Source organism: Dasypus novemcinctus, chromosome 6 (assembly GCF_030445035.2).
Source record: "Dasypus novemcinctus isolate mDasNov1 chromosome 6, mDasNov1.1.hap2, whole genome shotgun sequence".
In the NCBI taxonomy this organism is placed as follows: Eukaryota; Metazoa; Chordata; class Mammalia; order Cingulata; family Dasypodidae; genus Dasypus; species Dasypus novemcinctus.
In genome coordinates this window covers 18,135,519-18,163,200 of record NC_080678.1, presented here as the reverse complement: position 1 = coordinate 18,163,200, position 27,682 = coordinate 18,135,519, and the positions used below count along the sequence as shown (strand labels likewise).

General features: G+C 37.2%; 2 protein-coding genes across 3 annotated transcripts in view; one reads left to right on the top strand and one right to left on the bottom strand.

The window, feature by feature from the left end:
• The window catches only part of INPP5F (inositol polyphosphate-5-phosphatase F), a 99,502-nt gene extending 92,847 nt beyond the window's left edge, over positions 1-6,655 (top strand). Inside the window, exons 17-20 of the mRNA XM_058298283.2 lie at positions 752-825; positions 1,203-1,331; positions 1,990-2,077; positions 4,448-6,655. Of these exons, the coding sequence (XP_058154266.1) occupies positions 752-825; positions 1,203-1,331; positions 1,990-2,077; positions 4,448-5,567 (1,411 nt within the window). The 3' untranslated portion in view covers positions 5,568-6,655. The remainder of the gene's footprint in view (positions 1-751; positions 826-1,202; positions 1,332-1,989; positions 2,078-4,447) is intronic.
• A 611-nt stretch (positions 6,656-7,266) lies between these two features.
• The window catches only part of MCMBP (minichromosome maintenance complex binding protein), a 61,047-nt gene continuing 40,631 nt past the window's right edge, over positions 7,267-27,682 (bottom strand). For both annotated transcript variants that reach the window (XM_012528855.4, XM_058298284.1), the window contains exons 9-16: positions 24,497-24,669; positions 24,012-24,135; positions 22,746-22,863; positions 16,419-16,584; positions 14,969-15,102; positions 13,675-13,839; positions 10,230-10,318; positions 7,267-9,007 (exon numbers count right to left, since the gene is read on the bottom strand). In XM_012528855.4, coding sequence (XP_012384309.2) covers positions 8,881-9,007; positions 10,230-10,318; positions 13,675-13,839; positions 14,969-15,102; positions 16,419-16,584; positions 22,746-22,863; positions 24,012-24,135; positions 24,497-24,669 — 1,096 coding nt within the window. In that variant the 3' untranslated portion in view covers positions 7,267-8,880. The remainder of the gene's footprint in view (positions 9,008-10,229; positions 10,319-13,674; positions 13,840-14,968; positions 15,103-16,418; positions 16,585-22,745; positions 22,864-24,011; positions 24,136-24,496; positions 24,670-27,682) is intronic.

The window sequence follows — 27,682 nt, the reverse complement described above, 5'->3', positions numbered from 1 at the left end:
TGTTGTTATGCCATAGTTACCTGTTTCCCAACTGTTGGCATTGCATTATTCCCAGTTTTTTGTTATTACTAATGATACAGCTATCTTTGTGTAGACAAATTGTGTGTGTGTGTTTATGCACTTCTCTTTGGGGTTACAAGGGTATGACTTTTGTAATTTGTCAGATTGCTCTTTTAGAAAGATTACCTATCTTTTGAAGGCAATTAAATAAAATAATTGAAGGTGGTCTAATTATTTAAGCATCCAGCATTGTTTTATTGTAGCCTCACCAGAAATAAAATTATTTTTTTAAGTAAATATTCACCTTTTTTTATCTTGTGTGAGTTGTCATTTTTTAGTTATTGGCCTAGGTGCTTATTGGCATTGATCATGGAGATTTTTCATACTTGATTTTGGATTCAGATTTATCTACTATATTATTCACAAATAGTTTCATTATATGTATGAGTATTTTGCCTTCCTTTTAGGTTTTCATTTTATGAAAGTTTTTGTAAAACTGAAGTTATTTTACCTTGTAATTGATTTCTTCTTTTACTTACTTTAAGATCTGTAAATTGGTTTTCCTTTAGCTGTTGAACTATTACTTGTTTAATCCAGTTTTTAAACTGTTTCTTAAATGTTTAACTCTTTACCCCAAAATGTATTGTGCTGTGGAGATTTTAACTTCGTAGTAGTTTGCTTACAGTTATACTTCAGTTGACAACCCAAACATGTTTTTTATTTTAATCCTCTTTTTTTCTTTTCCCTTTAGTTATGATGATGAAGTTGATAAAGTAAACCAGTATCAACGACTAAGTCTGGAAGACTTGGAAAAAATAGAAATAGGTAAACATACGTTACTAGATTGATATACTAATAAACCAAGTCATAGAAAATAAATGCAGTTTCTTCTAAGAGGTGGTAAAATTATTTAAGCAACCAGTGTTAACATCTTATTAGAACCAGAAAGGGATAGTCCGAGCAATTTGTTTTTTTAGGACATCCTTTCTATTCTTTAGAGATTATAGTGACAGATTGTGAAGATTAACCCAGGGATCAAGAAAGTTTAAATAGTTGAGACTGAGGGGGAGAGTTTTTATTTTATCTGTAGCCTCATCAAACCAAATGGTCACAATAGGCAAGTGTTTTGGTTCTTTATGTAGAAGAAAGAGTGAATAGTCTGTGAAAGATATAACTTCACATATATTTATTTGGGTGTTTAGGTCCTGAACCCACTCTTTTTGGTAAGCCAAAGTTCTCCTGCATGCGATTGCACTACAAGCATAAAGAAGCAAGTGGCTATTTCCACACACTGAGAGCTGTGGTGCGTAATCCAGAAGAGGATGGAAAAGGTATGTGAAGGAGGATGAGGTTAAAATGTTCACTGATAGTTTTATGTCTGCTCTAATAAACCCAGAAGGAATTTGGGACATTAACAAACCATTATCAGCTGGATGAGAACTTATTGGGGGTGGGGGTTGGGGTGCTGTGCATTAATTTTGTTATTTAAAATAGCATCTTTGGTCCCAGCAATTTGGGGTTATACAAACTGTAATGTAGAACTGATAATGTAGTTTGCAGCAAGGGGACCCCTACTGGAAATTCCGTGACCTTATATGAAAGCTTTATGGATGCCCAGCCCCCCTGCCCCATGGTCCTTTTGTGGATAGTAGTCAGGGCTTGTGTCTTATTCACCACTACTGCCTGGGTACCTTGCACAAAATAGAATTAAAATTCATTGTAATCAATTTGGGTTTTTTGCCCTCTTGTGTTTTTGTTTTGGAAGATTTTTTATTAGTAGCAGGTGGAGTAGTGAACAAGTAGCAGTTTTCTGTAAATTGTAGCAAATAAATTTGTATTCTTGTATAACCCCAATCACTTCTCAGCCTTTTGGCTAAGATCAAGTGTAACTGTATGACCCCAAATTTCATTTAGAGTTCTGTTAGTTAGAACTGGCTGTTCTTTAGTGTGTTTTGAAGAGACGGGCAAACAGTTAAATTTGGATTTCAGATACCCTTCAGTGCATTGCAGAGATGCTGCAGATTACCAAACAAGCCATGGGATTGGATGTACCTATAATTGAGAAAAAACTTGAGAGGTGAGCATACTACTTTGGTTTTTCCCAAGAACAAAGACATCATTACTCAGAGTCTTATTTCTTTAGAAATATTTGCGGGGGGGGGGGGCACATTATGGCAATATGTTGGGTTTTTAGAGAGGGAAGAATCAAATTGCTATAGATCAAAAAAGTAATACTTTGTGTGTGTGTGTGTAATTTTCAGGTAAATTTTAGATTTACAGAAGAGCTGCAAAAATAGTTTCTAGTATACCTTTTTTCTCAGTTTCCCTTTGTTACCATCTTAAATAATCATAGAATATTTATCAAAACTAAGAAATTAACCTAGTACAATACGTAATCCAAGTACAGAATTTGTTTTTTGGATTTCACTAGTTTTCTCACTAATATCCTTTTTCTATTTGGGACTAATCTAGGAATCCCACACTGCATCTAGTTGTGTCCATGGTTTCCTCTTAATTTGGGACAGTTCCTCAATCATCTTTCCTTGTCTTTCATAACCTTGACACTTCTTAAGAGTCATTTATTTTGTTGTTTTCCCCCAGTTTGAGTTTGTCCCGTATTTTTTCATGATGAAGCCGAAGTTTCACATTATTGGAAAGGATACCATGGAAGTGATGTGCACTTCTCAGTGCAGAATGTAGGGGCGGGTACGTGGTGACCATGCTGGTGGTGGTGTTGATAAACTTCAGTTACTTGACTAAGGTTGTGTCTGCCAGGATTTTCCACTGTAAAGTTACTGCTTGCCCCTTTGTATTAGTAAGTATTTTGGAGGCAATCCTTTGAGATTATGCAAGTATCTATTTTATTGTTCAAATCGTTCCACCTTTGGTCAATAGAAGCCTTTCAAGTTGGCTCCTGTGTTTTTGTTTTGTTTTGCTTTAGCAAAAATTTTCATTTGTCCTCATTTTCAAGAGCAATTCTAAACTCCCAAATTTTCCTTTTTTTGAGTGACTGCATTTAAAATATGTATAGATGTCTAGGTTTGTTTAAAGTTTTTTTCCGCAAATTGATTTATAGATACATAGTAATCATAGAATTCATCCAAAGAGTACAATCAAAATGGTATTTGGTATAATCACATGGTGTGCATTAACCACGTCAATCATTACTGCATTTTCATTCAATACTACTACTACTACTACTACTACTACTACTACTACTAAAGAAAAAAAAAACGACCAAACTTCTTCATCCCTCACTCTGCTTCTCCTGCTGTACATATGCTATTTCTGGCTATTCTTATAGTTGTTTGTTTATTAAGCACTTGTTTTTAAGTTTCAATATACAGAGTAACTCTGACCCTCTCCACCAGTTCTTAGCTAAGTGGTATTTTGCTAAGAATCAAACTCTTAAATACACTGGAGCATTCACATTTAAATTCTTTGAGGAGAAAATTGCTAATATGCTTTAAACATGTAGGTTTTTGCATTTAGGAAAAGAATGGATATTAGCAGATTATTTTTACATTTAAAATTTGTGGGGTTTTTCATCCTAAAATGAGCACTGACCACAATTTCATTAGGGAAGACAGCAATGTGGTCATCTACAGAAAAATTGTTCTTGAAATTTTTCTGCAAAATTCTCTTGAATAATGATCCTGGACAACTAACCAGACTTATTCTCCCCCAATGTATAAAATGTACTGAGGCAGTTGTAGTAAATAGCACTTAGATTTTTTTCTCATTTATAGATGTAATGAAAGATGCCAAAGGAGTAGAAAGCAACTACGATTAGTTATGTTAAATGTCCCAAATCTTTCTAAATTCAGGTACCCAATAAGAAACAAAGTAATGTTAGAAAACAGAATTCTTACCACACACACACACACACACATACCCCACCCCACCCCTGTGCCTGAATTCATCTCAACTAGAATAAGAAACTCTAGTGAAGGTGCTGCAGATTTCCACTTAGTGCCAGTAGTTTACAGGTGCTAGATGTGCTAGACATTGGCTGCCCAGAACAGTAGCCACTCACCACATGTGGCTGTGGAGCCCTTTAAATGTGATTAGGACAAATTATGTAATACAGTACACTAGTCCTAAGACTTATGAAACAATATAAAATAATATCTTAATCATTTTTTAATTTTGATTACCTTTAAGATATTTTTGCATATGTTAAGTAAAATTATTAAAATTTTCAACTGTTTCTTTTTAATATAGCTCACATAATTCTGTTGGATGGTGCTATGTTCTAGAATCAACTGACGGGTCATTTGAGCTTATTAGGTCAACTCTTCTCAAGAAATCAAAATTGAATCAAGAATTCACTGATTTTAAGACATTGAGACCAACTTAAATAAGCAAAGAGTTTTCACTTACATTACTAATTGCAACTAGCATATTGAATTCTAGAGAGAATTGACTTTTTTCTCTTATTTTACAGGAAGAGCAGTAAAGCTCATGAAGACATCATTGGTATTAGATCTCAAAACCAAGGATCTTTGGCCCAAGGGAAGAATTTTTTAATGAGTAAATTTTCATCTTTAAATCAAAAAGTAAAACAGACCAAATCAAACGTAAACATTGGCAATCTACGAAAGCTAGGAAATTTTACAAAACCTGAAATGAAAGTTAACTTTCTAAAACCAAACTTAAAAGTAAATCTTTGGAAGTCAGATAGTAGTCTTGAAACCATGGAAAATACAGGTGTGATGGATAGCAAGGACCTGGCAGAGTCTGAAGGGGAAATATCTTCAGATGATGACTCATACCACTCTGATGAAGACAGGCAGCTAGCTAATTCTTTAGAGAATGTAGGACCAATAGACTATGTTCTTCCTAGTTGTGGTATTATTGCTTCAGCACCTCGATTAGGCAGTCGATCCCAGTCCATAAGCAGCACTGACGTTAGCATTCACATTCCTTCTGAGATTACTATCGATCATGGAAGTGGGTTTGGAAAAGGCCATGAGTCTCCTTTGAAGAAAAGTCCATCTGCCGACAACATACACATATTGACTGCCTTTGCCAAGCCTGTGGATATTTACTGCCACAGATTTGTGCAAGATGCACAAAGCAAAATCCAGACTTCAGAGACCAGGTCTGTTTTTCAGCAGGCTAAGGAAGGAAATCAAATGACCAATCAAGTTTCTAATGAAGAAACCCAATCTGAAACAGGACAGACACCTTCTCGACCATCTCAGTTAGATGTGTCTTTTTCTGTGACAGGGCCACAGTTTTTGTCAGTTGAACCAGTGCATTCAGTTGTTTCTCAAAAGAGCCCAGGCTCTGGATCTAGTGTGCTTGAACTTGACATGGGGCTTCATGTAACTCCTTCTCCTTCAGAAAGCAGTAGCAGCAGAGCAGTTTCTCCTTTTGCAAAGATTCGAAGTTCCATGGTCCAGGTTGCTAATATTACCCAAGCTGGATTAACCCATGGAATCAACTTTGCAGTGGCAAAAGTTCAAAAGAGTCCTGCAGAACCTGAAGTGGTTAATGAAGGCCAGCAAAATGAACTTAAAAACATGTTTACACAATGCCAGACCCGAATAATTCAGATTTAGTTTTTAGCCACAAAGACTGTGTGTGGCTTTTATTTAATCCAAAGGAGGTTTCCTGTATTAGCCTCTTGTAACTTGTACTGTCTTTGACCTAGAGATTCACAAATACTAATTATGTTTATTGGAAAAGGTTTTAAAGGGATATGAATCTGAGCAGGTTTCCAAATTTGAGAGCCAAGACCACAGAAGTTTATCATCCTAGAGTGTAGACTTAGTAGCCGATGTACGTCAAAGCAATTGAAAAGAAATCAGGAATAAGACACTTTGGACTATTACCTGAACCTTTCTGGAGTGAGGTGGGTGAGCAGAGTATATGAAGTAGACGCATAAACGGCATGGACACATGTAGGGGATTAGTGATTTCCACAGTTTTTGTTCCTTTTTGTGAAGAATGCCTCTACAAGGTAAAAATAATCAGTTTTTAGTGACTTTAAAGTGTATTTAGTATGGTTTAGTTTTGGTGGCTTAACCATTCCCTATGAAGTTGAAGATTATTGACAGTACAGTCAAAAAATGTGTGTCCATTTGATCCTAATCTTACCTTTGCAACTTTCAACAAATTTAAAATATTCTGCCATCTTGTATACCCCACAGTCTGGAAGCATTAAGACTTGTCAGTCGTAAAGCAAACCTGAGTACATCGGATGTGTATACCGGCACCTATTAAATTTTAATCCTGCTGTTTTCAGGAAGGTAAGAATATATGTATATTGACGACTAGTAATTACAAGAGAAAATCTTCAAATTTTAATTTTCTTCCAGGAGGGCATTAGACATCTTATGTAGATTATCACAGCTATGGAAGATTTAGTCTGAAGGACTATTGTGCTAAACTGGTTTTATGGCTGTAACCCTGACCACAAAGAACCAGTCCCTATTCTGTGAAACCCATACAGTACATTGTATTCCAAATAAGTATTGGTTTGTTTGCTATCTTTAGAGCCTTACTTTGCTGATGTGATTCTCAGCTGAACATTATGTCTGTTGTAACTTTGATAAGCATTTCTACTTTTGTTATTTATTAGTGGTATCTTTTTTTTTGAAGTGTCAAATCTTGTGACTTTAAAATAAAAGACCATTGCAATTTAAAATGTCAACGTGTATGAGAATTTTTTTTTAAAGTTTAAGTTTACTGTAACTGAACTCTTAGTCCCAGCCTTTCCTACTTTTTTTTTTAAGTGTTTTCATGAATTTAAAAATGGTCACAAACCCAAGCATTTGAAACTTTTTATTCTGCTTTCACCAACTTTTCTTCTGGGTCTAGAAAATATCCTTAAATGAAGTGTTCCACAACTTTGAGAAAGTATGCAGCAAGATCATGTGATAAAATACTAAACTCCATAGAAATTAGTTCCAAAGAGGTTTCTGGAATCTAAAATTATCCTAAGGTGGCAATGTTTAGTTACGATCAGGGTAATATCAATGTCTTTTCAATTTCCTTTTCATTCCAATGTAATTAACAACTTGCTTTAAATCAGATCAATACATTTTAATGTCCATATGTGTTAGGTAATGGAGAAAATAGCTTTTCAAGCCCCACGAATTCCCATCTTCTCCTGGGTGGACATCAGTTAAGTGTACTTCCCACACTTGGGTTTCTTTCTGGTAATGGTTTTCCACTAAGAGGACAAACTACATACAGAAAATTATGTGGGAATGTGGAGTATGGTAATTTGTAAAAAAATAGCTCAACAGCTCAAAGTACTTTTAATTTGGGAAGTTTTATTTATTTAAAAGAGTGTTCTTTTAAAGGAACTTTTCTGCAAGACCAAACAAAATTATATACTTCTCTTTGGTAAATTACAATTCACATTGGCACAATAAACACATGGTAACTAATCTACATTGTTCTAGGGCAATTATAGAAAATGAATTTTATTCTCACAAATCCAGTTGAGCATTTTATTTCTAAAAGCTTAAGGTCTAGACTACCAGTTATAAAAATGAATACCAGTTAGGACTCTAAATATAAACAGATTATTTACATTAGTTTATAAAAATAGATTTCAGCTTAGGAAAAGTTAACAATATTGTTTAAACAACTAGTAATTTTCACTTCAGTTCATTAGGCATAATGAATTCCTTGATTTTCAAGGTTGACCCTGTTTGGGTTAGCAATGTCAAGCTAGGCCTTTCTAGGAAAAAATTTTAAGGAATCAGTCTGTTTCCAACTAGGTTAAGTTAGTAACTAAAAGAAATTAATTTTTATATGCACAACTGACTAATATTTTCTAACCTTTTCAAAGATTCTTGTTGCCATAATTATACTACTACAGTATCATTAGTTTGCTTTTCTAACAAAATTAGAAAACTTTTGGACATTACTTGACTAACAGGTAAATATCACTTGATCTAAGACATCTGAAACTCATTGATAAACAAAAACTTCAAAATCTGAAATAACAAATGACATTTATGAGTAAAATAACTGAAAACTTTTTTTTTTTTTTAATGTGAGGGTTATTTTGCTCTCCATATTTGGGCAAACCAAATACGGTTCCATTAAACAGTGGTTCCCATATGCACTGGGATAAAATTAGAAAGATAAGGCCAAAAAAATTTTTTTTAAGCTATATTTATTCCACTTAAAGGACTTTTATTCTGAGGTGGTACTTTTATGAAAAAGGTATGTTAATAATACACTGATTTTATTTCAGGTAACTTGGCAACACTGTACCAAAATTTTAAAAAATACATTACTGGTTCGTGAAACACAAGTCTGGGAACCACTGCTGTATGAAAGATAAGTGTTTTGCAGGTTAATAACTGTTAAATGGAAAAAAGCTTCTGTGGTCATTTGGGAAATGATAAAACAGAATTTTCATGGTCTTTAAAGTGGTCATGTGAATTAATGACAAGTATGCTACATTTCCCAAACTTTGACCACTAACACACCCAGACTCACTGTTAATTGGAAAGACATAGAAATTTGAAGAATTACTCTGCCTTTGATATCACAATTTTCTTCAGATGACATTAATAGCATTTCAAAAGAGTCTGCCTATGACTTCGCTGAATCCAAGGAAATGGTATAATTAGCAACATTATCAATATTAAACTTTGAATATCAAACAAATTTTTTATATGTTGGTACTAATTTATATAATTATAAAACAAACTTCAAAAGCTCCATAAAATCATTAAGGTAAAAGCCCTTACTGAACATTATATAAACTTCAGGTGTTACCAGGCTTGATTTCAAGAAAAGTCATTGGTTTCTAATACAAATTATCTACAAAATGATGTGGTATAAATGGTATTTGAATTTTACAGTAATGTGACTGCAATTTGCACATTGTATTTCATGGTCAGATCTTTAAAGTTCATTTCCATTCACACATTTCTGCTGTTGAAGCCTGGTTCTTCTTAAAGACTCCAGCTGCTTTGCTCTTAGCCATCGTTCTCTTGACAGTGTTGTCTGACCAGCACTGAGAGACAGAAACCTGGTTTGAAATACATAAACAAATTTAAGTCTAGACCTAGGACAATACATAAATATATACATACATACACATAGACATATATTTTTTTTTCTCTCCCTATTCAAAGCCCAAGACCTTTTAAAAAAACAGGCAATATTGGTAATTGCACACCAGTTAAGCCAAATTAGACTTCTACAAAGCAATCATTAAGAGTCAGATTCAGACAGTGGCTCACTCTTTAAACCTTAGAGAACAAGAAGCATGCCTGTTTCATTGGAGTGATCATCAACCAAACTCAATTCTCCCTCAATGAGTCCTTTCACAATGTGTTTTTTTTTTTTTAAGATTTATTTATTTCATCCCCCTCCCTCCACTGTCTGCGCTCTCCATGTCGACCCCCTGCATACTCCTCTGTGTCTGCCTGTATTCTCATTAGGCAGCTCCAAGAACCAATCCTGGGACCCTCTGGAGTGGGGGAGGTGATTATTCTCTTGTGCCACCTCAGCTCCCCAGTCTGCCACGCCTCCCATTCTCTCTCCTCTGTTGCTCCCTCCATTGCATCACCTTGCTGCGCCAGGTCTCTGTGTGGGCCAGCACTCCACATGGGCCAAGCTCATCATACAGGCTAGCTTGACTCCACCAGGAGGCCCTGGGCGTTGAAACCTGGACCCCCCACATGGCTGATGGTAGCCCAATTGCTTGAGCCACATCCACTTCCCTCACAAGGTGTTTTTAAAAGTCTAACTCGGTGGCGGACTTGGCCTGGTGGTCAGGGAATCCGTCCACCACATGGGAGGTCCGCGGATCAAACCCCGGGCCTCCTTGACCGTGTGGAGCTGGCCCATGCGCATTGCTGATGTGCACAAGGAGTGCCGTGCCATGCAGGGGTGCCCCCGTGTAGGGGAGCCCCATGCGCAAGGAGTGCACCCGTAAGGAGAGCCACCTAGCATGAAAGAAAGTGCAGCCTGTCCAAGAATGGCACCGCCCACACGGAGAGCCGACACAAGATGACTGCAACAAAAAGAGACACAGATTCCCGTACTGCTGACAACAACAGAAGTGGACAAAGAAGATGCAGCAAACAGACACAGAGAACAGACAACCGGGGTCGGCGGGGGGGGGGGGGGGAAGGGGAGAGAAATAAATACATCTTTTAAAAAAAAAGTCTAACTCAGTTAATTCCTAAGTAATTATAATTACACATACCTTGCTGAATAAGCAATTATGTACATGTAAATCTTACCGAGCCACAACAAGCAACTGGTGAAGATCATCAGCAGTGATGCTCTGGGGATCATTCTTGCGCATTTCCACAAAGTCATCTTCAACAGCCTTTAATCAAAAGAGTACATGTACTTTAAAACAACTCTATATGAAGAAATGATATTTGCCTTTTTGTAAGGAAAAGAAAAGCTACATGTGACATCCTTTTACTGGTATAAAAAAGGATATCCAGTCCAGCCTCTTAAAAGAAATAAGATAATATGGGTGAAAAGAATGAGAGCCAAAAGTTTACACATACATAAATGCTACTGATGAAAGTACAAAATAATAAAACTGAGATTCACTTAAGGCCAAGCAAGCATGATACCTTTAAACAGGGAGGAGTGAAAGTAGAAATATCAAGAGTAAGAACCTCTGAAAATTGTCTCTTCCATAAAAATAAGACTTTGGCAAAAATTGTCAGAATCAATGTTTCCAAAACTCTGGAAATTAACCAGAATCTCTGAAAACTGTCTCTTCCATAAAAATAAGACTTTGGCAAAAACCGTCAGAATCAATGTTTCCAAAACTCTGGAAGTTAACCAGAAGCTTTTAACAATTCAGAGAGTGTTTATTCAAGAAAAACAGTTAAATTTAATAAGAAAGGCGAATTCTGTGGCTTTTTAAAAAAGGAGGTACCAGGGATTGAACCTGGGGCATTGGAAATGGGAAGCAAGCACCCAGACCACTAAGCTATACCTGCTCCCCTCTGTGGCATGTAAACTCATCATATTCCAATCCTTGCAGTAGCTCTGAACCACAGCCATGGAATCACAGTGAAAACCAGCATCCCCTGGAGGGGTCAGATTGAGGTAGGAACTCCTTCCAATCCCATTCCCACAAACTTGTCATCATTTGATCTTTCTGGTGGGTCCCTGAAAGACCCCACTTGCAAGACTACTTTTTCTTTAACTGACTCATCTGCCCAGTGTGAAAAGACTTTTCCTACTGGGAAGTGTGTCAAAAAGAGTTGTTTATATACAAAAATTAACTACAAACAAGCACTAAAACCAAAACTTTTACCTTGAATTTGACAATGATTTCTTAGCTATGATACTAAAAGCATGAGCAACACAAGAAAAATAGATTGACTTTATTAAAACTTTTGTGCATCAAGGACTTCATCAAGAAAGTGAAAAGATAAAATACAGAATAGGAGAATACATTTGGAAGCCATATATCTAACAAAGGTTCGATAATCAAAATACATTATGAACTCCAACTCAGCAACAAAAAGACAATCTATTTCTAAAAATGGGCAAAGATTTGAATATTTCTTCAAAGAAGATATACAAATGACCAATAAAACCAAGAAAAGATGAAATAACAAAAAAAAACAAGCATTGGCATGGATGCTAGAAATAGGAACCCTCATACACTGGTAGAAATGTAAAAATGGTAATGCTACTATGGAAAACAGTCTGGCTTTTCCTCAAAATGTTACACACAGAATTACCCTATGACCTGGCAATATCCAAATGGACTGAAAACTGACCTGAACAGATACTTGTCACTAGAATCATAGGAGCATTATTCACAATAGCCAGAAAATGGGGAGAAAACAAACAAGTGTCCAACAGATGAATGACTAAATAAAATGTGGTAGATACAATGGAATATTATTCAGCTATAAAAAGGAATGAAATTCTGATGCATGTGAACCCTTGAAACTATACTGAGCGAGAAAAGCCAGGTACAAAAGGACATGTATGATTTCACTTATATGAAATACCCAGAATAAGCAAATTCATAGAGACAAAGTAGATTAGACATTACCAGGGGCAAAGGGTAGAGGGAAATAGGGAATTAGTGCTTAATGAGTACCAAGATTCTATTTGGAGTGACGAAAAAGTTTTGGTAATGATAGCACAAGATTGTAAGTGAAAATGATGGCACTACATTATACCTTTAAAAATGATTAAAATAGGAAATTTGTTATATATGTTATCAAAATAAAAAATTTAAAAACAAACTGTCAGGGCGGTGGACTTGGCCCAGTGGTTAGGGCGTCCGTCTACCACATGGGAGGTCCGCAGTTCAAACCCCGGACCTCCTTGACCCATGTGGAGCTGGCCCATGCGCAGTGCTGATGTGCGCAAGGAGTGCCCTGCCATGCAGGGGTGGCCCCCGCATAAGGGAGCCCCATGCACAAGGAGTGCGCCCCGTAAGGAGAACCGCCTAGCGTGAAAGAAAGTGCAGCCTGCCCAGGAATGGCGCCGCACACATGGAGAGCCAACACAACAAGATGACGCGACAAAAGAAACAGATTCCTGTGCCGCTGACAACAACAGAAGTGAACAAAGACGACGCAGCAAATAGACACAGAGAACAGACAACCAAGGGCGGGGAGGGGAGAGAAATAAATAAATAAATCTTTAAAAAAAAAAACAAAACTGTCAGAAGCAGCTATCTTGCCTGTAGCATTGGATAACAATTGGTACAAACAATACGTTAACCAAAACTCTTAAAAAGTGGGAGAATAACACGTCCATAGGAGGCTGGGGATGTAGGCCAGTCATACACAAGGCTGTGTGTATGCTCAGAAGAGACCTGAGATGGCCTTAAGTGCTCAACCTCTGGGTAATCTTAAGGCTCTGTCCAAGCAGACAGTGAAGGCTAAGGCAGCGTTGTAAGCTGTCAGGCTCAGTGTTGACCTGCCCCAACATGTATATGGAGTACCTTGCCATAGACTAGGAGACTTATTGCTTCCAGGCATCTAAGGAAATGCCTATTCTATCATTAACTGACTACTAAGCTAAATGAGCAGAAACTTCACTGGCCACACACAACAAAGAATTCAGAAAAGTCACTAAAAACAGCAACAGCAAGAAAGCCTAGGGGGTAAAATCTCATTTCCTAGCAAAAATGTCAGAGTATATTATTATTATTTTTTAGGAGTTATGGGTGATTGAACGCAGGACCTCATACATGGGAAGCAGGAACTCAACTACTGAGCTACACCCGCTCCCCATTCTATATTAATTTTAAACGTCCAATTTTTAACCAAAACATAGAGACATGCCAAGAAAAATATTGCTCACACTAGAAAAAAAAGCCAATCAACAGAAACTTAACTCAGGAAACCCAAACTGTTGGATTCACTATAAAAGACTTTAAGTCAGCTATTTTATATTCAAAGAATAAAGGAAACCATGTATAAAACACTAATGCAAACTGTTAATAGGGAAAACTGTCTGCATGATGTTTCTAAAATCTCAAAACTTTTCTAATAAATAACAATTGTAATTAAATTGGTACACTAGAAAATATGTATTTAAAACAAGGAAGGCAATAGTGGAGAACACAAGGAACAAAAGAGATCTAAGAGACATACAGGGAAAAAATAGTGAACTTACATGATCAGTAATTACAGTGACGTAAATGAATCAAAAATTGGAAAATCCTTTACTTTAACCCAAATGTACCTTGGTTATTTCATCGGATATGCTGTAATCCAGGAATCTCAAAAGGGTTAGATAAATGCGAAATTTATTCAGTACAGAAGGCAGTATTGCTGAGAGAAGACTGTTCATGTACTCCTCCATGTTTGGTGGAATTATCTGTGGTTGCAAGTGAATCTGGCAGTCTGCCTGGAAGGAGAAATAGTACACAGTATTTTCCAAGTTCCTAAATTAATCTAAATATTCAGGATGAAGCATCATCTTTATCAGTACCACCAGGGAATTAGAAATATCATTTTTATTGGGGGGAGGGAGACGAATTTTTAATATTGGTATATATGCAGTGTAACTACCTCAGCAATAATGATAAAAGTTAGCTTTTTCTTGGTCACTTACAATGTTTTCTCAACAAAATAAAAAAGCATACAAAATATAAGGTAGCCAGACTCTTGAAAGCAGCTCATTAAAATGTTTTCAGTTCTTCCTTAATTATGGAATAAGTACTTCTTCCTGAACTGCATTTCTAGAAATCACATAAAGCAAATCACTTTCTCACAGAAAACTTAACAATGAGACATTTTATTAACCAGGCTGTGTTTCTCATAAATTATAGGTGAATGCTATTATACAGATAAACTAAGCACCTTTTACTAACTGGGATTTTTCTCATTATCATACTCAGAATGTCTCTGTTAGGGCCACTCTGACGACTACCAGAAAACTTCACCATGAAGCATAAAAATTCTTATGTGATTAGGGACATTTTAAAAAAGAACTCTAAAATATTTCTCACAAAATTTAAGACTGTCAGAAAACAGTGGGACAAAGGCAGCAAGAACAGGGGTGTGGGTGTTAGAGGTAACTACAGGGGAGCGGATGTAGCTCAAGTGGTTGAGCACCTGCTTCCCATGTACAAGGTCCCAGGTTCAATCTCCTGTACCCCCTAAAAACAAATTAAAAAAAAAAAACAACTCTTATTGGGGAGCAGATATAGCTCAGTGGTTGAGCACCTGCTTCCCATGTATGAGGTCCTGTAAAAAAAAAAAGTAATTTATAGATTATTATACACACTTCCTATTTACTATGCTTAGATTTGGGAGTTTCTGATGTCAATGGCTTTGCATGTCTTGTGATTTGCTGATATTTGGTTCTTGGTCAGGTTTTCATTCCAAGGCAGGAACAATTCAATTGATTCCCTTATTAATAATCAGTTGCCACAAGTTTTAAACAAATGTAACTTAACAAACAGAACCAAGAAACAAAACAAAAATGTAGGTACAGTATCTTTCCCAGGTAGCCTCCCTCCATTTTATCATACCGGGAGGAGTGATCTCCCCTCTGAAGTAATAAAAACATTAATATTGCAGGGGAATTCCATCTGGTGGTAACTGAAGTCATAATCCACTTTCTGCCAAGTTATCAGGTTGCTCAGGGCAGTCACATTATGAACACCTAGAAAAGTAAGAATAATTTTTTGGTCATTTGGTTTAAATCACCTAAACAAATTAGTTTTGCTGACATTGACTATAAGATATGAAGTATCTACTGCTTTAATAAAGGATATGAGGCACTATCCAATTTACTCCCCTATCACTAAACAATGTTTATTAGGTAATAGACAATATTGGTCAAGTTAGAACTTTCGGGGGCCAAAAATCCCCAACCCCAAAATCTAATAAAGCATTGAGGGTGTGTAGGCATAAAATAAGTTGCCAACAGTATGATTATTTTCAAGGTGGTAATTCACAGGGATAAAATATTTTGTAAAACTGATCATTTTATATACATAGATAAGGTTATTGAGTTTTACTGGTTTTATACTTACCTTTGCCTTAAATTTACCCAGTCTACGTTATTTTTAATTTCTATCTATTTCTTGAACTTACCAGCAAAATTCTTTAATTCTCTCCATTTCAGCACAGATAAAGCAATCTGCTTTCTTATAATTTTTATATGTTCCACAACTGAGGCTAATTCAGATCATCCACTCTCCTAGATACTTTTCTCAGATACTCTGAACTTTTTTTTTTTTAACTTCACAATGGGGGATAAAAAACATTTAAAAACTCCTTCTACACTTCTTTGAGATAATACATAAAAGCACAACTTCCTCTCCTTTTCAGCCTTCAAGTCTACATGCTGCTTACTTGTAATCTATTGTACTATTTTCATAAAATACTACAACAAAACATGGTTGGTGTACACAAGTTAATTTATAAAACATGCTTTAATCAAATTCATTTACCTATAATCTATTCCTATATCTTAAATATTAGTTGAATGTGAGAATTTGTCTGTCTACAGATATTCTATTAAAAAGGCATTATTAGGAAGTGGATGTGGCTCAACTGATAAAGCGACCGCCTACCATATGGGGGGTCCAGGGTTTGATCCCCAGGGCCTCTTAACCGGTGTGGTGAGCAGGCCCATGCACAGTGTTATGGCGCACAAAGGGGTGTCCCTGCGTAGGGGAGCTTCGTGTGCAGGGAGAGCCACCCCATATGAAAAAAGCGCAGCCCGCCCAGGGGTGGCGCCATACACGGAGAGGTGACACAGCAAGATGACACAACAAAAAAGAGACGCAATCTCCCAGTGCCGTAGGATAATGCAAGCGGACGTAGAAGAACACACAGTGAATGTACACAGAGAGCGACAACAGGGGGGAAGGGGAGAGAAATTGAAAAAAAAAAAGTCATTATTAGATTTGGCTTTAACTGGAGGCTAGGAATGGAGGGGAGGAAAATGGAGGGAAACATCCACATACGCACCTGCAGTGTCAAGCTGCCCTTGCTCCAGAAGAGTTTCATCAATTACAAGAGAAGTACTACTGGGCAATTGGAGGAGTCCACTAACCAAGCGATTGGCTGTATAGTCTTTATGGGGAATAAATTTCAAATGGTTCATGTTCTCTATAGTCATCTGCAGACGAAAAGACTGCAAAGAGAAATTTTTTTTTTAAATAAACAAGGAATGAATACCTTTCTCTGTTTCAAGGCAATTTATATTTCAGGTTAAATACTGTTGTTGTTTTTTTTAATATAAAGAATGATCAATAAGTTTCCACCTGAGTAGAGCTGCAGGGTTCCTTGAGCTCTTAGAAGCAAACTATCTATAACCTAAATAAGAATTTCACTGATTCTATGAATTGATTTATTTGCGAGTATTTTTGAAGAATTTTTACTTTACACATAAAACAAATGAAAGGCAACTGAGATATTTATATAAATTAAATATCCAGTTGTGCCACTTCTTTAACCTCTAGCCTAATCTGAACAAAATATTTTATCCATCAAGAAAGGAGGAGAACATGGCCCACTGGGTGGACTGTGGGAGAGTGTGGGCTATGATGTGGACCATTGACCATGAGGTGCAGCGGTGCTCAGAGATGTATTCACCAAGTGCAATGAATGTCTCATGATGATGGAGGAGGCTGTTGTTATGGGGGGAGGAAGGAGGTGGGGGGTATATGGGGACCTCATATTTTTTTAATGTAACATTAAAAAAACAAGGACAAAAAAGGGGGGGTGGGGAGAAGAGGTTCGGTTTACTTTTCCTTTATGTTAAGTTGAAATTATATCCATTCATCAATAGCTACCATAAATTTAGGCCATCAAGACTGAATGCTGACTTCTCCAGTATTAACAGAGTAAGATACCTGCTAAACCATCTGCACCTCCCTGAGCCCACCATTCAAATACCCTCTTCAATTTGTTTTATGTGCCAGTCCACTCTTTCTGCCACTCTAGCCTGAAGAGAAGTATGTATGGTAGGAGTGCAAATGGAAATTGGGAGAAGCTTGTAGACAAAGAGGTTAAGATACACTGCCAAACCCAGAGGAATTGTCTATTTTGGCTCAGTGATTCAAAGAAAAAAGGGTTAAGTGGGTGGGTTTGGGGAGAACACTGTAGGTACAAATGAACCACCTCTGTCAAAAAGAAACAGGAGAAATGGCTGTGACTCAATCAACTGGCCTCCCATCTACCATACGGGAGGTCTAGGTTTGCGTCCCGGGGCCTCCGTGTGAAAGCAGCTGGCCCACCCCATGGAGAGCTGATGGCCTGTGCCCACAGAGCACTGGTGCAGCAAGACGACACAACAAACGGGGAGTCAAGCAGACACAGAAGAACGAGCAGCGAATGGATAGAGAGAGCAGACAGCAAGTAAGCCACAAGGGGAGGGTGGGATAAATTTAAAAAATAAAAATAAATCTTAAAAAAAAAAGCAGGGCCTGCCAAATCAAAATGTGGCTCAGATCCCCCATTCAGTGAGATGCTTCAAGGCTCCGGTTCCCCAAAGAAATTTAGAACAACCAGTAAAAACTGACATAAACATCTTTCTCAAAGCTCCAGAAAACAAAGGACTACAATAACAGGGCAAGTGCCAAATCAAGAAGAAGGCTACTTAAGAGCAGTAGGATCTCATGGAGCTCTGGAGGAAGCAGAGTAACCCTGAGTTACTACTAGGTGGATACAAGCTTAAGAAACAGACACCAGAGTCTAAATTCCAGCAATACCACATTAAAACATCAAAATGTCCAGGTTTCAACAAAAGATTAAAAAACAAAGAAGCAGAAAATGATATCCCAGGCAAAAGAGAAGATTAAAGCATTAGAACCATCAATGAGGAGGACCAAAGACTTATAAAAAATGATCCTAACTATGCTCGAAGAACTAATGGAAAACATGGACAAAGAACTACAGGAAACCAGATGAATGACAGATGAACACAAAAGAAGAGTATCAGTAGGGAGATGGAGATTATGAAAAGGAACCAGAGCTGAAAACCGAGTAACAGAAATTTAAAATTATCTATAGAGATTCAACAGCACATAAGAGGTAGCAGAAGAAACAGCGAATTTTAAGACAAATGAAATCATCCAATCTAAGAAGAAAAAAGAATGGAGAAAGTGAACAGAGTCGAGGAAAGCTGTGGGATGCCACAAAGCATATCAATATACTTGTGGAAGTCCAAGAAGGAGAAGAGAAAGAATATTCAAGACGTAACAGCTGAAAACTTCCCAAATTTAACAAAAGACATAAACATCTATATCTAAGACACTCAACAAACTCCAAACAGGATCAAATAGACCCAACTCATGTCATGTTTTAAACTTTCAAATGCCAAAAATAAAGAGAATTTGAAAGGCAAAAGAAAAGTAATGTGTCATATACGAGGAGGGCTCAATAAGATTAAGTGCCAGCTTCTCATGGGAAACTTGGAAGGCAAGAAGGCAGTGGGAAGAAATATTTAAAGTGCTGAAAGCAATAAACTGCCAACCACGAATTCTGTATCTAGTGAAAGTCTCTTTTAAAAATGAGGGAGTGGGAAACGGACTTTGGCCCAGTGGTTAGGGCGTCCGTCTACCACATGGGAGGCCCGCGGTTCAAGCCCCGGGCCTCCTTGACCCGTGTGGAGCTGGCCCATGCGCAGTGCTGATGCGCGCAAGGAGTGTCGTGCCACACAGGGGTGTCCCCCGCGTAGGGGAGCCCCACGTGCAAGGAGTGCACCCATAAGGAGAGCCGCCCAGCGCGAAGGAGGGAGCAGCCTGCCAAGGAATGGCGCCGCCCACACTTCCCGTGCCGCTGACGACAACAGAAGCGGACAAAGAAACAAGAAACAAGACGCAGCAAAAAGACGCAGAAAACAGACAACCGGGGGAGGGGAGGGGAATTAAATAAATAAAAATAAATCTTTAAAAAAAAATAAAAAAAATAAAAAAAAAATAAAAATGAGGGAGAGGGAAGCAAATGTGGCTCAAGCGATTAAGCTCCTGCCTACCACACGAGAGGTCCTTGGGTTCAGTTCCTGGTGCCTGCTGAAGAAGACAAAGCAAGACAGTGAGCTGGCACAACAGGTAGACGCAGTGAGCTGATGCAACAAGGAGACACAGAGGAAAAACAATGAGAGAACAAAGCAGGAAGCTGAGCTGGCTCAAGTGATGTGGCCCAGGTTTGGTTCCTGGTGCCTCCTAAAGAGAAGATGATCACACAGTAAATGGACACAGTGAGCGCAAATAAGGATCGTGGGCAGGGGGGATAAATAAATAAAATATAAATCTTAAAAAAAAAGAGGGAGAGATTAAGACATTCCAAGACAAACGAAAGTTGAGGCAGTTCATCACCATCAGACAGGCCCTCTAAGAGATGCTAAAGAGAATTCTGCAGGTTGAAAGAAAAAGACAATAGACAATAGATCAAAGTCACAGGAAAACATACACATCTCTAGAAAGGATGATGGGTAAATATAAAATTACAGCAGTACTGTAATTTTAATGTGTAACAACACCTTTTACTTCCTGGAGGATCTAAAAGGCAATGCGTAAAATGTAATGAGAAATCTTTGGTTTTGGACTCAATGTATAAACTTGTACATTGTGGCAAGATCTAAATAAAGGTGGGGGATTTGAGGGGTATAGGAACATAGTTTGTGTATGCTATTCAAATGAAGTTGGTATCAAAGTAAAAACTTGTTACAGATTTAGTAGGATGTTAAATTTAAATCCTAATAGGATGTTAAATTTAAGCCCTAAGGCAACTACAAAGAAAGTAAAGGAGAATATGCAAACTCACAGAGACAGAAATTAGAGTACAGTTTGTTAGGGAAGAGGGGAATGGGGAGTTAATGCAAAATGGGTGTAGCATTTGTTTGCAGAAATGGGAAATTTTTAATAATGGAATGTAGTGAAAGTACATAGTGAATGTGATTAATCCCACTGAATGGTGTGCTTGGGAGCTGAGATGGGCAAGTTTATGTTTAATATATGTGCCACCAAAAAAAAAAAAAAAAAAAAACAACTAAGGAGACAATGACAATCAATAACAATGCATGATGCTGGATGGGATCTAAAATGAGCACAGAAGGCTCAAAATAACATTGTTGGGGGAAAAAGAAAGAACATTGTTGGGGCATATGAAATAAAATATAAGTAGGCTTTATATCATCAATGTTATATTTCTTGAATTTTAAAACTGCACTTAAGGTGGTTAGAAATTAGTGACTATCATTGTTCTTAGGAAATGTACATGGGAATATCAGAGTTCAGTGAGCATGATGTACACAACCTACACTCAGGCGTTCAGAAAAATGGACTGACAGATGGATAGACTAATGTAAAGACAGATGAAATGATAACGCAAACGTGGCAAAATGTTAAAATTGTGGTTCTGGTTGTCTGCAATGACAGGGAGTTCTCCGTATGGGATTTGTACTGTTTTTATAACTGTCCTGTAAATCTGAAAGTATTTCAAAATAAAAATTAAAAACAAAAAGAAAAGGTGGCCATGAGCAGGATCGAGCCTCAGCTCTGCCATATAAACATAAGCAAGTCACTCCTATCTCTCACTAATCTGCTGTGGAAACTAAATGAGACTTGAAAGAGACAAGTGTTTAGAAGTCACAGTGCTAGCTAAACATAAACACAAGAGTCATAAAGGAATGGGCTATGTTAAAAATAGAAAGAAAAGCCAGTACAAAGTTATACATAAAAAAAGAACAAAAAGGAAATACCTTACCCTGCTATAACCTTTAAGAGCATTCTCACATAACTTTCACAGTTAAAAATATATTCATATCTCAAGTATGTTCTACTTAAATCTTGGTCTCACAAGCTCTGAGTGGTCCTTGGCTGCATCTCTGGTCTCACCTCATACCAATCCCCCCAATGCTCATCCCACACCCAACACACTGGCTTCTCTGCTTTTTGTTCAAGCACATTGCAGCCTCGGAGTCTTGTCACTTGTTTTCTCTACAAAGGATGGACACTCTGACCAAGGTAAACATTTGATGTGCTCTGGCACTTCCATCAGGCCTCTCCTTGATGACCACCCTTCTCAGCAAGGCCTTCCCTGGCCACACTGTATGCATCAGCAACCCCAACCTGGCCTGCTGCCCAACCTTGTAATGGTACTGAACATGACTTAACATGTATTTAGTTGTTAGTTGTCCATCTTCTACCACAAAAATGTCCATTCCATGAGGGCAAAGGATTTGATTAATTCAGCAATGTCAAAACGTGGTCCAGGGAACCCCAGAAACTGACCAAGACCCTCTTAAGGTCCAAGAGGTCAAACTCATGCACGGCAAAAAATTCAATGCATAAGACAGACCAATGGATTTCAATATAGCAGAATATGAAAAGTTGGTTGCTATGATTTCAGATTTCACACTTCAGGAAACTGCCATGTGGACAGTTGTGATACAGGATCAGAGAATAATATCCAATTATCTGAAAAGGCTATTAAAACACTCCTACTTTTGCCAACTACTTTTCCAACATGTGAGGCCAGCTCACCTTCATGTACTTCTATCAAATTATCACACTGCAACAGACTGAATGCAGAAACAGATATGAAAATCCAGCAGTCTTTTATTAGGCCAGATGTTAAAGAGATTTGCAAAAATGTAAAGTAATGCCACTTTATCAGTAGTATATTTGTTTAGGAAGTTAGTTGTTTTTCATCAAAAACACTGTTCATAAGTAATTGGTTTATTACTTTTAATTGATGAATTAATGTTTTAATATATTTCAATGTTAATTTCTTATGGTCAATTAATGATAAAAATAACCCATATAAACAACAGCTCAAATAATTTTTAAGAGTGATAGTGAGTCCTAAGAATAAGAGAACTGATGGTCTATTTGGTCCATTGCTGTTTCCTGAGGGTCTAGAATAATGCCAAGCACTTAATAGGCACTCCATAAATATTGGTCAAATGAATAATCATTTCCAATCTCTTAAGTCTCTAAATAAGAGCTGATCAGCATTTCAAGTCATATGACCAATTAGAATCAATCTCCCTGGTTCCCAAGATCTTGCTACCACACAAATAGATTTTACCAATAGATGGTATAATTTTAAGGGAATTACTACAATCATGCTAATTACTAGATTACAGAAATTTGTGCTCAGACAATAAAAGAAAAGTGAAATAATTAGGGAAAAGTACATTTTAAATTATGTAACCTAAAAGGCTTTGTTTCCCCTTAAATACAATTTATTCAAATCTCACAGTTAAATGTTTGGGTTGAATGAAAACAATTAGATAGGTTTTTAAAGTGTGCTCAGGTTTATAATATATATTTATATTGCTCTTACTGCTGGAACAAGATGTTGAATGATTCGGTATAAGTGTTCTGTAAAGATGCTATTCCGTGGGCAACCACTCAAGTTAACTGTAAACTTTCCTAGGGGAAGAACATCTCTTCTTGTATATCTGGAAAAAAATAAATAAATCAATAAGATACCAAATGATTCCCACCAAGAAGCAAATAAACAAAACTTAGCTTAACACTGTCATTAAAAATAAGGCAGTTAATATTCTGACCAGGTATTTATCAGAATGACAGCAATAAAAATAATAGCCAACACTTATATGTAAGTGCTGTCCATAAGCCAAGGACTGCTCTGCGTGCTTAAATGCTTCGTCATTTAATTTCCAAAACTCTTGAGGTAGGTACGATTATCTCTGTTTTAAAGATGAAAAAATCAGAGGTACAAAAATGTAAGGAATATGCTTGTCACAGAGCCAGGAAGTGGCAGAGCTAGGATTTGACCCTGGTAATTTGGTTCTAGCCTGTATTCTCAATCCTTATATACTATTGTTTCAGGTCCTAGCCTAGGAAAGATAAGATTTATGGTATAGAGATGTTTATTGCATTTATTAATAATAGAGAGAAGCTAGGAAATCCTACCATTTCAGGAAATGGCTCAAGTATGGTACAACTGTCTATAATGAAATACTGTGTAGTCATTAAAACGTTTGTAAAGAACTATGATGAATGTTTAATATATATCAAATGATAAAAGCAAAATACAGACCTGGGTTTTGAGTATAACTGAGATGTACATAGAAATGTTCAATGTAAAAAAAAAAGGATGATATGACCATGTAACAAAATGTTAACTGAGCTATCTCGAAAAGATGAGATTAAGGGGATTTCTTCTTTATGCTCTTAGAACTTATTGAAGGAGCATACTTCTGAAATCAGAAAAAAAAAATTGATGAGTCACAGGGTGAAGTGCTAAAGTCAGCTTATAAGATCAATGTGCACACAATGTACCTCCACTTGGGATGTAAGGAAAGAGAATCTAGAATGCAAGGATTTAGAGAAGCTCATTTTCTTGCCATTTTGGCTCTAGAATTTAAGAGGGCATAATCAAAATGCTAAATGTGAAGTTGTGAGAGAAGCTGAAAAAAAGGAATTTGCAATTAGTTATAATACTTGTTATAATAAACAAAAGAAAACCACTTGAAGATGAAGCCTGATAAACACATGAACTGCCTCAGAAATATTCCTACTGTTTTCCACTTTCTACAAAACACCAAACTCCCTTAATTCTCACCAGGAACACAACACTTACACTGTAGAGATGAGATGCAATATAAGGTATTCCGCAGCCAAGCCATCTCCCAAAAGGGCATGAGTGAGGAACCCAAGTAGTTCTGCTCTGACTGGAGATAATTCAGACATGAAACTGGAAATAACTGGAGAAGGAAGATCTAATTCAGAATACACATACAGTTCCTCTCTGCAAATGTTTTATGGTAAGAAATATAACTCTATGGAATAAAGCATACCATTTAATAAAAGACTAATATAGGCTTAAAATACTGGTTAATTAATGATGTTAACCTTAAAAATAAGTTTTCTAACACCCCTTCATTTCAATGAAGAGGACTAAGGTAAGAGAAAAAGTGAGGCAAAGAAATGGAGATTCCTAGAGCAACTTGCTCTGACAAATAAGGCCCTGACCCTTTCCATCCCACTATGAGCTCATGCTCCAGGGAGCTCCGGCACATGTTCAGGACAGTCTATGGCGGCCTTGGCTTTAAGACTTGTACTTACAGGCTTTGCTCTCCTCTTTGTTAAGGCAAGCAGGCAGTAATGGATTGATATGCTGTAATTTCTGAGCTAAAACCACATGAATTCTTGGCACTAGTGAAGCAGGAGGACTGTGCACTCTCTGTTCCTCAGCTGTGTCTGTGCATTCCATTGGATCTAGCAGGGAAGAGGCATCCCTATAGAGGGATGACAAAGATTCAGTTTGCAGATAGAGAAATTGTATAGATACAAAAAAAAATGCATTTTTCGAGATAAAAAATCAGAATCCAAACCAAGAACACTTCCACTTGTACAAACTAAAAACCGCTCCTTATTCTAAAATATTATACCACACAGATTTCACACTAGATATATAACATGATATAACGTATTTATTCTATTCTTCAAGAACAATAAGATTTTACTCAGTGGGCTAGAAATGCAAGAAATGGGATTTAGTATGTCACTCAAAAGGCTTAGTTGTTTCAAAACACAGATGTTCTGTCTTGAGCGCTCAGCTGGGACATGAAATCCTTCAGAGGACATCTCCAAAGCTGGGTCTTTTTCTCAAAATCCATCTGTTCAGTGCTTAGTGTGTGCAGAACGCATCACCTCTATAATGCTGTTTGTCCTAAATTTTATTCTTACATGATACCTCCCATGAATAATGTGTGCACAAGCAATGAAAGTAAATTGGAATTTTTCAGGTTTACTAAATTAGTAAGTGGTAGGTTTACTGAGAGATTGAAACAAGTGAATTAAATGTTTTTAATCTCCAGACTTTATACCCTGATTCTACAGATTAATAAATTGGCATTACTGTTTTCATTTAATATAAGAATGAAGATAACCTTTTACATGGCGTTTCCCAAGTGCTGGACAGTGTTCTACACTTTACACACAAAAGTTCATTCAACCTTCACAACTGCCCTCATTTTACAATTAGGAAACCAGGCCAAAGTAAAAGTAAATTGCTGAGGGCAGCAAGAGGAAAGAAGAGATGTGATGTGGGGGTATTTTTGGAACTTTGAGTTGTCCTAAATGATATTGCAGGGTCAGATGCTAGACTTTATATATCCTGCCATAACCCACTGAATGTACTGGGGGAGAGTGTGAACTACAGGGTAAACTATTATCCATGTGGTGCAGCAGTGCTCCAAAATGTGTTCACCGAGTGCGATGAGTATGCCATAATGATGGCGGAGGTTGTTGGTGTGGGTGGAGTGGGGCAGGGGAGTGGGGGATATATGGGAACCTCCTGTATTTTTTAATAAAACTTTTTTTTGTCATGTATATATCTTCAAGAAAATACAATTTACAAAAGCAATGGGGTGAGGGGGTGGGGGAGTGGGGTATATGGGAACCTCTTATGTCTTTTTAATGTTTTTTAATCTAACGTTCTTTTGTGATCTATTAACTTTAATGAAAGTGTAAAAAAAAAAAAAAGCAAGCCCAAAGTCCCACGGCTAGTAAGTGGCCAAACCAGTATTCCAACCTAGGCCATCTGGCTCCAATCTACGCACTTAACCCAGACACTCAAGTGTCTCTCTAATGAAGCAAATGAAGTAGGAAACCATTACAACCAGAAAAGGCCAAGATAAGCAATTCTGTATACTGTTAACAAGAAAGTATTACTTAAGTTTATTTAAAGTTGTTTAAAATTTTTATTCTGCACCCTAATGAGAAAAAAATAAGTTCTTCCTATAGAGAAGCCAAGATGAATACCCAATATTCAAAAAGAGTACTCCCTTAAAGGTGAATATGATACCTTTCTTTTGGCAACTTCAAAACAAAACACAAAAATACAATGAGGAAGAACTCTCTGAAGTTACATGGATTCCAAGTGGAAAACAAAAAACGCTAAGTGAAAGAGTACATACACTAGTGTGATGGCATGGAGTTCTGTACCCAGGAAAACAAGACCTTAAATGTAATCTTTTCCTGTGAGTGTGAGCCCTTGGAAACAGGACCTGTAGATGAGGATGCTTCAATTAAGGTGTGGCCCAACTCAATCAGGATGGTCTTAATCCTATTACTAGAAGCCTTTTGGAGAAGGCCACAGAGAAAGAGAAAGCCAGAAGCTGGAAGCCAAGGCAACAGTGAAGCCAGAAGAGGCCACCCGGTGAATGGCCAAGTGACAGAAAAGCCAAGAACCAAGAACACCAGTGTTAGGGAAAAAGCACTGCCTTGCTGACGCCTTGATTTTGAACTTCTCCTAGCCTCAGAACGATGAGCCAGTAAGTTCCTGTTGTTTAAGCTAACTCAATGTATTTGCTTTAGCACTGGAAACTAAAATAACTATGCTTCCTTCTATATAAGAAAAAATGGAGCATACAATATACATGTACATGATTATGTTACTTAGAAGTGGCACAGGAAAGATAAATCAGAAGCTGAGGGTGATCCCCCTATACATGATGGGCAGGGAAGAAGGGATGAGGATAGCAGGGAATGACACTTTAGTTTATCTTTTTGTAAAGTTTGGACTTTAGCAACAATGTCAATGTTTTAATACTAAAAAAAAAGGAAAAATTAAACCATAAGGGTGGAGGAAAAAATCTCTAAAGTGAAATACAATCAGAACCTAACTATGTATCAAATATGTTATGAATAACAAGTCCACACCATAGGGGGAAAAAAGAACTCACCCAAGTAACTTTCAACGTAATAGCACTAATTATATAATCTCATTCTAAAGTAAAAAAGAACCATAAACAAATATTGAATTTGAGTTACCACGTCTGCCTTCTGCAGTGATACAGTTTATCAATTCTGAAATTACCTTAAATGTGCTATAGAAATGAACAAGTAAGTCTGGTGAGGATAATGGAAGCCAAGTTTCTTTCTGCTAGGAAAGGGAGTTCCAAATGTGGAAAGGAGGGAGATTAGAATGAAACCAGTGGTGCTGATGCAGACTTGGAAATACAGTATCAATTCATGACGTTTAATGCACATCTAACTTTTCCTGTTTCTAAGCCCACATATGTGTTTGTACATGTGTGAATGTAAAAGTGCTTACATGTATACACGAGCATCCCCAGGTGTGTGTGCGTGTATTTGCTGGCTAAGATGTGGAAAGGACCTCGGAGCAACGTTACCCCAGAAACACCCAAGCACATCTGGTCCTCAAATCCTGACTTTTTAAATACAGCTCCTCCCTAAATGAACCTGGTGTTCTTGAAAAATGGCTGGTATCATGGCTGTAGCATG